General features: G+C 41.3%; 1 protein-coding gene across 5 annotated transcripts in view; it reads left to right on the top strand.

The window, feature by feature from the left end:
• KIF5A (kinesin family member 5A) overlaps positions 1-14047 on the top strand; it is a 158867-nt gene that overhangs the window by 104424 nt on the left and 40396 nt on the right. For 2 of the 5 annotated variants that reach the window (XM_056562563.1, XM_056562568.1), the window contains exons 18-23: positions 3435-3499; positions 5184-5293; positions 6721-6822; positions 8278-8338; positions 8416-8487; positions 9071-9175. In XM_056562563.1, coding sequence (XP_056418538.1) covers positions 3435-3499; positions 5184-5293; positions 6721-6822; positions 8278-8338; positions 8416-8487; positions 9071-9175 — 515 coding nt within the window. The remainder of the gene's footprint in view (positions 1-3434; positions 3500-5183; positions 5294-6720; positions 6823-8277; positions 8339-8415; positions 8488-9070; positions 9176-14047) is intronic. The other 3 variants (XM_056562564.1, XM_056562565.1, XM_056562566.1) reach the window with 3 other exon arrangements.

Below are 14047 nucleotides of genomic sequence, written 5' to 3' on the forward strand. Positions count from 1 at the left end.
ACAATACTACTAATAGATTTCTAATGTACTTCCAATATGAGTTCCCTGATAAGAAATTTTAGGGACCACTGCTGTAAAACCCAGGGCACAAAGCCCGGGGCACAAGATCCCTTTAGGGACAACCCTTTTAAAATTAAACTTTTATTATATTTAACTTAAAAGAGTGTCAATATATATCATGTGATAATGATTAAAACTTAAAGGGGTATTCCAGGCCAAAACTTTTTTTTATATATCAACTGGCTCCGGAAAGTTAAACAGATTTGTAAATTACTTCTATTAAAACATCTTAATCCTTCCAATAGTTAATAGCATCTGAAGTTGAGTTGTTGTTTTCTGTCTAACTGCTTTCTGATGACTCACGTCCCAGGAGCTGTGCAGCTCCTATGGGGATATTTTCCCATCATGCACAGCTCTCGGGACGTGACATCATCATTGAGCAGTTAGACAGAAAACTTCAGAAGCTAATAACTATTGAAAGGATTAAGATTTATTAATAGAAGTAATTTACAAATCTGTTTAACTTTCCAGAGCCTGTTGAGATATATATATATATATATATATATATATATAAAGTTTTTGCCTGGAATACCCCTTTAAGTGTCAAAGAGCCAGTCATACATATAAATGGGGATAAGACCCCTAATTATCAGTTAGTGGGGAACTGCAGATTCCCCTATATCTGGTGACTGTGACACATATTAAAATCACTGAATCTGCCCCCCTCTACTAGTTTCGGTGCCTAAGCACCGTCCTCAGGAGGATATCTGGGCAAACAATGTTTAATGTTAATTTATATATATATATATATATATATATATATATATGTATATATATATATATATATATATATTTAAATTTAATAAATGTATATACAATTTATATTATTAACTATTAATAAAACTATTGTTCGCCCAGATATCCTCCAGAGGACGGTGCTTAGGCACCAAAACTAGTAGAGGGGGGCAGATTCGGTGATTTTAATATGTGTCACAGTCACCAGATATAGGGGAAACTGCAGTTCCCCACTAACTGATAATTAGGGGTCTTATCCCCATTTATATGTACAATTGGCTCTGTGACACTTAAGTTTTAATCATTATCACATGATATATATTGACACTCTTTTAAGTTATATATAATAAAAGATACATTTTAAAAGGGTTGTCCCTAAAGGGATCTTGCGCCCCGGGCTTTGTGCCCTGGGTTTTGGTAATTGATTTAATAGTGATCCCTGGAACTTTAGGGGATTATTGTGGTAAACACTGCTGTAAAACACCTAGGTAGTGTTTTTTCTCCCTGTTTTCTCCCTGTCCATAGAAGCATTAGTGTGGACATGAATCAACAACACATTCCTCATTGGGGATGAAATGTTAAAGGATATTTATCATGTTTATAAACTTCTTACATGTCAGACGTTTTCATCCGTGGTAATGTATGTACTGAGAGCTCCCTCCATCTATGTCCTATAGTTCCTGGCTGTGCTCCGCTGTCATAGGCGAACCAAGTGAGCAGTATACAGATTCATGGAGCATCTATAAGACGTCCTATATTTCCATATACAGTGGTCCCTCAAGTTACAATATTAATTGGTTCTGGGACGACCATTGTATGTTGAAACCATTGTATGTTGAGACCAGAACTCTATGGAAACCTGGTAATTGGTTCTAAAGGCACCAAAATGTCATCCAAAAATAGGAAAAAAAGGAAGAATTAAAGAAAAAATACATAGATAACTAATATAGATAAATCAAGTCCTTACATATAAAAGTAAGAAAGATCTGCTGGGAGCTGTAAATCACTGTCTATGTCAGTGTTTCCCAAGCAGGGAGACTCCAGCTGTTGCAAAACTACAACTCCCAGCATGCGCGGACAGCCTTCGGCTGTCCGGGCATGCTGGGAGTTGTAGTTTTGCAACAGCTGGGGCCACCCTGCTTGGGAAACACTGGTCTATGTAGAGGACAGGAGCTTCTTCGGGGTCCTGTGCAATACACACAATGGGGGAGATTTATCAAAACCTGTGCAGAGGAAGAGTGGTGCAGTTGCCCATAGCAACCAATCAGATTGCTTCTTTCATTTTCCACAGGCCTCTAAAGAGGCCTGTGGAAAATGAAAGAAGCAATCTGATTGGTTGCTATGGGCAACTGCACCACTCTTCCTCTGCACAGGTTTTGATAAATCTCCCCCATTGTCCTAATAAAGTAATGGAGTTGCCCTCACCTGGTGTCCAAAAGAGCGGCTAACCCTGGTACAGGTAAAGTGTACAGAACATGTAATACCTCCCTGTACTGTAGGGGGCGCTACCAGACATCAGTCAGTGCATACACTTCAGTAATACAGAAGTTTTACCAGTGAATGCCCATTCTGATTGGTCGGTTCTTCCAGCCATTGACAGGTATCGCAGATCTGGACTGTCTGTAGCATTGTATGTTGAGTCTGGTTTCAACTTACGATGGTCCAGAAAAGACCATTGTATGTTGAAACTATTGTATGTTGAGGCCATTGTAAGTTGAGGGATCACTGTACTGCACACTTCGCATTCCGAGGAGAGCCGAACAGGGACAAAGGGCCTCAGTACTCAGCACAGTATTTCTGCTTTTTTGATTTAGTAATGGGGGTGAGCCGCAGCACCCCGACCCCGCCGATCAAAACTTCTGACATTTTAGTATGACGTACCAAAAAGTTTGTAAAAATTAGTTCTCTTTAATCAGAAGTTGTAGCCTTTGTAAATAGTGCAGATCCCCCATGACGATTATAGCATTAATTAATGGTGAGAACTTATATACACAACCTGTGCAGTTTTTTTAGTACTAGGAAAACACAGTCTCCTTAAAGGGGGACTCCACTGCTCAGTGTTTGGAACAAACTGTTCCGAACGCTGGAGCCGGCGCCGGGAGCTTGTGACGTCATAGCCCCGACCCCTCACAACCTCAAACCCCACCCCCCTCAATGCAAGTCAATGGGAGGGGGCGTGTTCCAAACGCTGAGCAGCGGAATACCCCTTTAAATTCCAGGTAGTGGTGAACTTATCAGGAACTATTTTCGTTAACTATGCTTTATAGTCAATCAGAGGTGGATTTTCCTATCACTAACAGAATAATGACAGCAGAATATATAGAAGTTGCACTGTTATTGATCTACAAGCTTGTAAAAGAGAAAATACCCCGTTCCCTCCCGTCTTCACTATCGTTACCTACAAGCCAATACGTTACTATTGTTACTAGATTCTTCTGAAGTCTTCTGAAATAGGTTGTATGTACATTTATCCACATAATATTTCAATGCTTTGTGTGTGTCTGAGAAATAATGGGTAAATATCATCTTGTTTACTGGAGTTTTCCCATGATCCCTTATCATAAAGTAACACATCTGGGGACTATGAATCTGACTAAACAAAATGTATAATCGGTTCTTCTGTCTCTTCTTCTTGGCAGAAAATGTAACTGAAGTAGCAGCAAAGGATAAAGAACAGGATGCGGTGGAAGCCAGTGAGGTGAAGGTCAGCATATTGGGGGACTTGGGGGGCATTTGCAGTATATTATTGTCAATCACTTGGAAGGGTTAGGACCGATGCCAAGAGGGAATTCTGAGTGGTCCCTTTTAGCAGAATCCCTTTGATCTGAATAGGATTCGGCTGCTTAGTGCACACTGTGGTTTCATAGTTGAATTTCAGACGTGGATCCGGATTCATGTATATTCTTTCTGCGGAATCCACTTAGAAAATTAGATATTTTTTTCTATACAAACTAAGCGCCAATTACAGGCAGTGCGGATACACTGAGTAAATGAAGTGAGGAATTTCCTCGCTGAATATCCTTAGTGTGCATGGGCCCTTGGGGTAGTGATTCACCTTGTCCTTTTACTTACATGGCCCATTTGGTGCATACAGCCTTCTAGACTGTCTTGTTACACAATGGCGTCATGTAAATAGAACTACCCTATATTCAGAAAAGTACGTAAAGTAGAGGCAGGACCAATGCAATGGCAGGAAGCGCCCTTTTGAGTTCTCTATGGGGCTGTATGATTTCCATGTACACAGGATCAGGGCTGGTGCTTTGTAGGAGATAAAAGGGGCCATTGGTATTAACCTAGTGCTGCAAATTTCTTGCTCTGAGGATAAGTGGAAGTCGGCCATTAATATCACATTTTAGTAATATACGATCATAGGCCAAAGACATTTACTAAGAGTTTCGGGTTTTTACTAGTGGGAAAAGTTGTTTCAGACTTGAAGGATTCTTCTTTATTTACTATTGAGAAAAGTCGGGAACATTTTCTGACCAGATTTTTCTAGGTGGATATTTCCAGCCATTTATCCACAGGATTTTCTGTGAATTCAATAGTAAATCGGCCGGGTTGTGAAACCACGCCCCTTTTCAGGCCGACCATGCCCCATTTGCTACAGACCACGCCCCCTTTTCAGTTTTCGCTGTGCAATGCCGGGTTTGTCGGATTTTCCAGGCGCACACTGGCGCAGACATGTCTCAGACACTCTGCGCCAAAATAACCAGACAAAAACTGGTCGGTTTCAGCTTAGTAAATAAGGCCCATTGTATTTGTTTTTCAACCAATATTTAGAATTAAAGGGGTACTCCGGTGGAAAACTTTTTTTTTTTTTTATATCAACTGGTGCCAGAAAGTTAAACAGATTTGTAAATTACTTCTATTAAAAAAATCTTAATCCTTCCAGTACTTATTAGCTGCTGAATACTACAGAGGAAATTCTTTTCTTTTTGAAACACAGAGCTCTCTGCTGACATCATGACCACAGTGCTCTCTGCCGACATCTCTGTCCATTTTAAGAACTTTCCAGAGTAGGAGAAAATCCCCATAGCAAACATATGCTGCCCTGGACAGTTCCTAAAATGGACAGAGATGTCAGCAGAGAGCACTGTGCTCGTGATGTCAGCAGAGAGCACTGTGCTCCAAAAAGAAGAATTTCCTCTTTTTTTAAATAATTAATAATAAATAATAATTAATTTACAAATCTATATAACTTTCTGGCACCAGTTGATTTTAAAAAAAAAAGTTTTCCACCGTAGTACCCCTTTAACAAGCAGCCAATGTTTTGAATGATACATACAGAGAGTACTCTGTAGTGGATGTAATATCTCATAGACTTTGGGATGCGTAGAGTTTGGTTGTTGCTTTACAGTGTAACATTCAGCTATTTCCATTTGTATTAGAAGGTCCTGGAGATGCAGATGGAAAGCCACCGCGAGGCCCATCACAAGCAGCTGGCCCGTCTCCGAGATGAGATTAATGAGAAACAGAAGATCATTGATGAACTGAAAGAGTAAGACTGCTTTTCTTTTCTTAAAATTCTGTAATTTTGTAAGAGTGTTAGTGAGAGTTTAAAGGGGTTGTCTAATGGAGACGTCTCAATTCATATCTTAATAGCCAAGGAGGCTGATGTGAGTTCTTAAAGGGGTACTCCGGTGAATTTTTTTTTTTTTTAATCAACTGGTGGCAGAAAGTTAAACAGATTTGTAAATGACTTGTATTAAAAAATATTAATCCTTCCTGTACTTATTAGCTGCTGAATACTACAGTGGAAATTCTTTTCCGTTTGAAACACAGAGCTGTCTGCTGACATCACGAGCACAGTGCTCTCTACTGACATCTCTGTCCATTTTAGGAACTGCCAGAGTAAAAGGAAATCCCCATAGCAAATATATGCTGTTCTGGACAGTTCCTAAAATGGACAGAGATGTCAGCAGAGAGCACTGTGCTCGTGATGTCAGCAGACAGCTCTGTGTTTCAAAAAGAAAAGAATTTCTGCTGTAGTATTCAGCAGCTAATAAGTACAGGAAGGATTAAGATTTTTTAATAGAAGTAATTTACAAATGTGTTTAACTTTCTGGCACCAGTTGATTTAAAAACAAAAATGTTTTTCACCGGAGTACCCCTTTAACCTCATTCATTTTCTCTCTCATTCATTTTCTCTTTTCTCTCTGTGGCTCTCGAGCAGCAGTAACATCAGTGGGTTTAGGTGCCGCATGCCGATTTTTTCTGGCCTCAAACAGCTCCCCCCAGTAGCGCAATTGAGGGGTGCTGATCGGTTGTCATAGCAGCCAGAGTCCTTCTGAAGGCCTCCGTGGCTGCCGTAATAAGACTTCTATTGCAACCTATATATGTATGGCAGTATACTGTAAAAGTGATCAAAAGATTGCAAGTCTTGAGTTATGTACCCTAGGTGAACTAGAAAAGTAGTTAAAAAAAATAAAAAAGTAAAAAATGTAAGGAATAAAACCCTTTCCCCATTTTTCAAGTAATATAAACTTATAGAAACTTATCCTCTATACACAGGGTAGGGGATAAGTGTCTGATCAAGGGGGGTCCTAGGATCCCTGCCATTGGGAGAATGGGGACTCAACTCTCCCCACTGAATGGAGCGATGGGTCAGCACATGCTCCATCTATGGGAACACAGGAGATAGCCAAGTGCTGTACTCCCAGAGGTCAACCCCTACAATCAGACACTTATCCCTTATCATGTGAATTGGGAATACATATCTATTGCTGCAATACCCCTTTGAATGTATATTAAAAGTTTCTTATAGTAAAGATGCCCAGAAGCCTCTTTTTATTTTAGGATGCTTGTGTGATCAATACTTTTATAGAATTATTTGGTAGTTTGCATTTGAATCATGTCACAAAAATGATGCTTGGTGAAACTTGTTCCATTTCTGATCAGTATTTCTCCTTCCTTCCTTTTCTTCAGTCTGAACCAGAAACTGCAGCTGGAACTTGAGAAGCTGAGAGCTGACTATGAGAAGCTGAAGAGCGAGGAACACGAGAAGAGCCACAAGCTGCAGGAGCTGACGTGCGTGTCCATTACTGCACATATAACAGACTTATTTGCATTGCATGTAAAACATATATATCATATAAAAGGATATGGGTAGCCAATGGAAAAAGTTCTGTGGTCATTCCACAAATGTAGTATGCAAGTAGAAAAAAAGTAGATTGCACTCCCAATTGTGAAGTTAAAGGGGTTATCCAGGAAAAAACTTTTTTTTATATATATATATCAACTGGCTCCAGAAAGTTAAACAGATTTGTAAATTACTTCTATTAAAAAATCTTAATCCTTTCAGTACTTATGAGCTTCTGAAGTTAAGGTTGTTCTTTTCTGTCTACGTCCTCTCTGAGGACACCTGTCTCGGGAAACGCCCAGTTTAGAAGAAAATCCCCATAGCAAACCTCTTCTAAACTGGGCGTTCCCTGAGACAGGTGTCATCAAAGAACAACCTTAACTTCCGAAGCTCATAAGTACTGAAAGGATTAAGATTTTTTAATAGAAGTAATTCACAAATCTGTTTAACTTTCTGGAGCCAGTTGATATATATAAAAAAGGTTTTCCTGGAATACCCCTTTAAAACGTCCTCTTTATTAGAACATCTTTAAAACATGCCGAGGGAGAGGGTAGAGAGATGCGGTCAGCGTAAGCTGACTGACCGGCCGAGGCCGGTCAGTCAGCTTACGCTGACCGCATCTCTCTACCCTCTCCCTCGGCATGTTTTAATGATGTTCTAATAAAGAGGACGTTTTAACTTCACAATTGGGTGAGTGCAATCTATTTTTTTTCTACTTGCATACTGCATATACAACTCTGGACATTTGAATGGCACCCCCTGAAATATATCCATTCATAACCTCTGCGCTGTTCCACTCTCCACGCTGTGTCTTTAACCCCTGACATCCCAGCTTTGGCGCCTGCCCTGCCTTTGTCAGCCATAGTAGTATTCCACAAATGTACATCACTGTATATATGCTGTGAATCTGTCACAGCATATATACAAATTAGACTGGCGACACATAGCAGTAGGGGTTAACAAGCATATGTCAGACATACCTTTCTTAGGCAATTTGATTGCTTTATTTTTATTTCAAAACATTTTTAATAACGACCACAAGCACCAAAGAATTGTGTCCCAGAGTCCGTTTTGCCCCAGGGCCACAACGTCTTCCTCAGCTAACATCATGCCCTCTCCCACTAAAGATTGACACACAGGACACGCCTGCCCACGGTAGCCCGTTGTAGTTAACCCACACATGAGCCATCATTATGTAATAGGGCACACAAATGGTGAGCCAGAAGGTTCAGAATTACTCTCAGCCTCACTATGTGTGCACGCAGGCTATCTGCACAGGGCTTCCACGAGCAAGCAAGCCCTATATATCAATCACCAGGAGGAGCGGGAATGACGTATATATGGTAATTCTGCATGCAATTTGGTGCAAGTTTAATCTTTTTTTTTTTACAATTTTTTATCAGATTTCTGTACGAGAAGCACGAGCAGTCCAAGCAGGATCTTAAAGGGCTCGAGGAGACTGTTGTAAGTAGACCTCCAATAGCCTGACTTATTATCATTGTCATAGCAAATGCTTACTGAATCCTTAACTATTTTATAAGGCCCGGGAACTCCAGACCCTCCACAATCTTCGGAAGCTTTTTGTTCAAGACGTCACATCTCGAGTCAAGAAAGTAAGCAGCCATTTTATTATTAAATATTATGATTAAATATAACTAGAGATGAGCGAATTTACAGTAAATTCGATTCGTCACGAACTTCTCGGCTCGGCAGTTGATGGCTTATCCTGCATAAATGAGTTCAGCTTTCAGGTGCTCCAGTGGGCTGGAAAAGGTGGATACAGTTTTAGGAGACTCTTTCCTAGGACTGTATCCACCTTTTCCAGCCCACCGGAGCACCTGAAAGCTGAACTAATTTATGCAGGATAAGTAATCAACTGCCGAGCCGAGAAGTTTGTGACGAATCGAATTTACTGTAAATTCGCTCATCTCTAAATATAACTTATATGGCTATATAGAATAAACAAGTAGGGGTCATTCACATTGGGCTTTCCCGCTTCTTTATTTTGGTTGGCCCATCAGCAGTACAGAATAAGTAGGAAGGTGGAAAAGGAAATTCTATCTTATGGAGCCCTTCTTTCTGAAAGCTGTCACTCCCCCCCTATATTTATATAATGACAGTTGTATATAGATGTGTATATAGTCCAATGTGCCTGTATACTGTATCTTCTATTAAAATACCAATGTGTCTATGTAGAGTGCTGAGATGGAACCCGAGGATAGTGGGGGGATTCACTCCCAGAAACAGAAGATTTCCTTTCTTGAGAACAACCTGGAGCAACTTACAAAGGTTCACAAACAGGTAGGTGTTACAGCTATTGTATATGTCAATGATCTATCTCTACAAAAACACAGAAAACTGTAAACAAAATGAATAAAAGCTTATTTGTTGTTCACAAATTCAACACCTCATATCATTGTGTGTGCAAACTGTACTGGGAAATAACATAAGAGTTTGTGCTTACTGCATCTGCTTCATTGTACAGCATGAAGAACCAGCATTGGTGCTAATGTTTGGCCTGCTCTTATTTCTGCAGAGCATTGCTTCTTAGTGCATGACTGTATTTTGAGATCAATTGGGTTTTTGTCACTCTTAAAAAAAAAGCTCAATTTACCATAGTATTATCGCAACAATTCATCAATTGTGTACAAGCTCACTGAGAGATCGGTGTTACATGCTGCCCATACAGGTGAGGGGTGATTAGGGAGATGGGTGAGAGAGTAAGTGGAAACTGAGAGATTGCAAAAGACCTCAGAAAAGTTTACTATATAACATATTACCCCAGGGCTTGATTTAGCAGTTTAGACTGCTCAGTACTGCTCTGTGATGTCCTTCATGCTGCTGCAGCTTTTTTTTAGGGGGCATATTGAGACATAGAAGAGCAGAATCTCCTTTGTGTATGTGTGTGTCTGCAGTGTATGGGAAGCTTCATTGAGGCTGGGATCTACCCACTAGCTTAGAGACAACTGAAAATTAGAGATGAAACCTGCAGGGCAGAAATCTGGTGAAAATACCATGTATATAATGGACAGAAATAGTGATGCTCCTCATTTACACACACAACATGGCAGCTTATCCTAAAAAAAATCACCTAAAACAATGGGTAAGCTTTAAGAAGAGTTATTCAAATGAATTATTTTAGTTCAAGGTTTTCCTTTAGCAAAAATGCTAAAGTGTTAAAGCATCACCATCTTTTGAATAAACGTTTGAAATGTTGCCTGATATCAGGTGCAAGCTGAACATTTGAAATGTATGGACATGTCATAAGTTCATTCAAATGACAGTGGTTCTTTAAAGGGGTTGTCCGGCAAAACACTATTTCTAATAGATGTGCTCAGGCTTATAAGCCTGTACTTATCTCCCTCACTGCTCTGCAGCCTCCATTTCAGGGCACCTGGTCTCCACTGTGCTTCACTTCCTGGTGCTGAGGTTGACAAGAGACAATGCTGCTCAGCCAATCACCAGCCGCAGTGGTGTCCTCCCTCAGCTGCTAATTGGCTGAGCCGGCTGTGCATGCTCCTGCCCCAAACAGGAGAAGCGCGGTGCAAAGGTACCGGCTCCAGGAATGGGTGTGGGAGCGTAAACATTGTTTTTTTTTTGTTTCGTTTTTTTTGTTATGCACCACGCTTAGCACATTTTTAGAATAAAAATATAACCTGGAATACTCCTTCAAGGTTTTATGTGTATTTATCTATTTGTTTTCATTTTAGTATTTATTTTCCTGTATTTATTCCTGTGGTGGCAAAAGAAGTTAATAACAGGATTTATTGAACTATGGTGGTATAGGGTGTATTCATGCGTACAGTATCCTGCACATACACTGCTCAAAAAAAATAAAGGGAACACTAAGATAACACATCCTAGATCTGAATGAATGAACTAATCGTATGAAATACTTTCGTCTTTACATAGTTGAATGTGCTGACAACAAAATCACACAAAAATTATCAATGGAAATCAAATTTATCAACCCATGGAGGTCTGGATATGGGGTCACACTCAAAATCAAAGGGGAAAACCACACTACAGGCTGATCCAACTTTATGTAATGTCCTTAAAACAAGTCAAAATGAGGCTTAGTAGTGTGTGTGGCCTTCATGTGCCCGTATGACCTCCCTACAACGCCTGGGCATGCTCCTGATGAGGTGGTGGATGGTCTCCTGAGGGATGTCCTCCCAGACCTGGACTAAAGCATCCACCAACCCCTGGACAGTCTGTGGTGCAACATGGCGTTGGTGGATGGAGCGAGACATGATGTCCCAGATGTGCTCAATCTGATTCAGGTCTGGGGAACGGGCGGGCCAGTCCATAGAATCAATACTTTCCTCATGCAGGAACTGCTGACACACTCCAGCCACATGAGGTCTAGCATTGTCTTGCATTAGGAGGAACCCAGGGCCAACTGCACCAGCATATGGTCTCACAAGGGGACTGAGGATCTCATCTCAGTACCTAATGGCAGTCAGGCTACCTCTGGAAAGCATATGGAGGGCTATGCAGCCCCCCAAAGAAATGCTACCCCACACCATTACTGACCCACCGCCAAACCGGTCATGTTGGAGGATGTTGCAAGCAGCAGAAGTCCACAGCGTCTCCAGACTCTGTCACGTCTGTCACGTGTGCTCAGTGTGAACTTCATCTGTGAAGAGCACAGGGCGCCAGTGGCGAATTAGCCAATCTTGGTGTTCTCTGGCAAATGCCAAACGTCCTGCTCGGTTTTGGCTGTAAGCACAACCCCCACCTGTGGATGTCGGGCCCTCATACCACCCTCATGGAGTCTGTTTCTGACCTTTTGAGTGGACACATGGACATTTTGGTCTGCTGGAGGTCATTTTGCAGGGCTCTGGTAGTGCTCCTCCTGCTCCTCTTTGTACAAAAGCAAAGGTAGCGATCCTGCTGCTGGGTTGTTGCCCTCCTACGTCCTCCTCCACATCTCCTGATGTACTGGCCTGTCTCCTGGTAGCGCCTCCATGCTCTGGACACAACACTGACAGACACAGTAAACCTTCTTGCTACAGCTTGCATTGATGTGCCATCCTGGATGAGCTGCACTACCTGATCCACTTGTGTGGGTTGTAGACTCCGTCTCATGCTACTACTAGAGTGAAAGCACCACCAGCATTCAAAAGTGACCAAAACATCAGCCAGGAAGCATAGGAATTGAGAAGTGGTCTGTGGTCACCACCTGCACAACCACTCCTATTGGGGGTGTCTTGCTAATTGCCTATAATTTCCACCTGTTGTCTGTTCCATTTGCACAACAGCATGTGAAATTGATTGTCAATCAGTGTTGATTCCTGAGTGGACAGTGTGATTTCACAGAAGTGTGATTGACTTGGAGTTACATTGTGTTGTTTCAGTGTTTCCTTTATTTTTTTGAGCAGTGTATTTGATGCTGCAGATTTGAAGCTGTGTTCAGTCAGTTAGTTAACATGGAAATCTACAGCATCAAATCTACAGCATCAAATTTATGCAGCATACTGTACATGTGAACACACTCTAAAGGGGTTTTCCAGAGAAAAAAAACTGACCTGCTTTTTTCCCCAGAAACAGCACCTCTTTTCTTCATGCGTTGTATCTGAATTGCAGCTGGGCCCCATTGAAAGGAACAGGGCTGAGTTCCAAACAATAGCCAAGGACAGGAGTGGTACTGTTTCTGGAAGTTCTGCTTCTTGATAACTTCTTTAGATGCTGAGGAATATATGGGTTTGTTTTATGGATCTACTGGTCCTTTGCATGTCATCATATTCTACCATAGAATCAGTACTTTTAGGGAAGAGTAGCTATGTTTTATAGCATGTGTTGGAACATGTCACAGTTTTTTCTCATGTATTTAGTAGGTAAGCAATAAGAAATACATAAGAAACAAAAAACACTTAGCACCACGAAAAACAAAGCTCCTCCACAGCACAATATGAATTGGAAATGTAGGATCTCCCTGTTTGAAAACTGATTTTCTTCCTACATCCACAAATGCTGACATTTATATAGAATGCAGTAAAATATCATTTGTAATACAGGAACTGGTTTGTGATGTTTCACCAGTATATTGTGTGTAGAGAAGTCTTGTGTTGGTTACGACTTTTTGTTTTAGTTTTTGACAGGCAGCAGAGCCTCAAATATAAGTAAAACAGTTCTTAAAGGTTATGGTCCACTTTGAAAGCATTTTTCCTATGTTTGCTTTGTACTTACTAGAGTACAAATAACCATTTTCTCCATAGGTCTATATTAACAATTTAGCTTAGTTTCTCTTCTACAGCTTCTTTGTAATGGACTCAGTCTTAAGTTCTTATCTCCCCTCTCTTGAAGGAATTTCTATGCTATTAATGAACAGATCAAAGGTTATACAGTGACCCCCCGACCTATGATGGCTCCGACATACGATAATTTCAACATACGATGGCCTCTCAGAGGCCATCGCATGTTGAAAGCAGCATCAACATACAATCGCATAAACAGATATCCGGCAGTGTAGACTGCTTCAGCTGCTGCCAGATAGGGGTTTAAGGTGCCCCATGTGCTGTGGTGATGATCACTCACCTGTCTCCGGCACTCCAGACTTTCCTCTTCAGGATCCGCTGCATGGCCGTTGCTCTCCTTCGTCTTCATCACGTCGCCGCACACGCCGTCTCATCATCCAATAGGAGCGGCGCGTGCAGCGACGTGATGATGCCGATGAAGAGCGACAGTCCGGAGTGGCAGGGACGCGGCAACAGCGATGGAGGGTGACATCCAGAGGGCAGCGGTGACGGTCCGGAGCGGCGGGGACAGGTGAATATAACTTCCTATACTTATCATTGCACGGATCCCTCAACATACGATGGTTTCAACTAACGATGGTTCATTTGGAAAGAATTACCATCATATGTTGAGGGATCACTGTATGGGCTCAGAAGTTCCTTCAGGAGAGGAAAAATAAGGGTTGGTAACTGACCTAACAGAATAGTTTCTCTGGACTTCACTCTGACTGGGACAAAACAGGAAGCTGTAAAAGGGTACGTTCCCACACAGCGTATTTTGCTGCGTATTTGGTGCTGCGTATTTTCCTACCCATTGACTTCAACAGAGAAAATAAAATACGCAGCAGCAAATACGCAGCAAATACGCCTTGTGGGAATGTACCCAATGGGAAACTTAACAAAAAAATTGTTACAGACCCATTGAGAAAATGTT

This window comes from Hyla sarda, chromosome 2 (genome assembly GCF_029499605.1).
Source record: "Hyla sarda isolate aHylSar1 chromosome 2, aHylSar1.hap1, whole genome shotgun sequence".
In the NCBI taxonomy this organism is placed as follows: Eukaryota; Metazoa; Chordata; class Amphibia; order Anura; family Hylidae; genus Hyla; species Hyla sarda.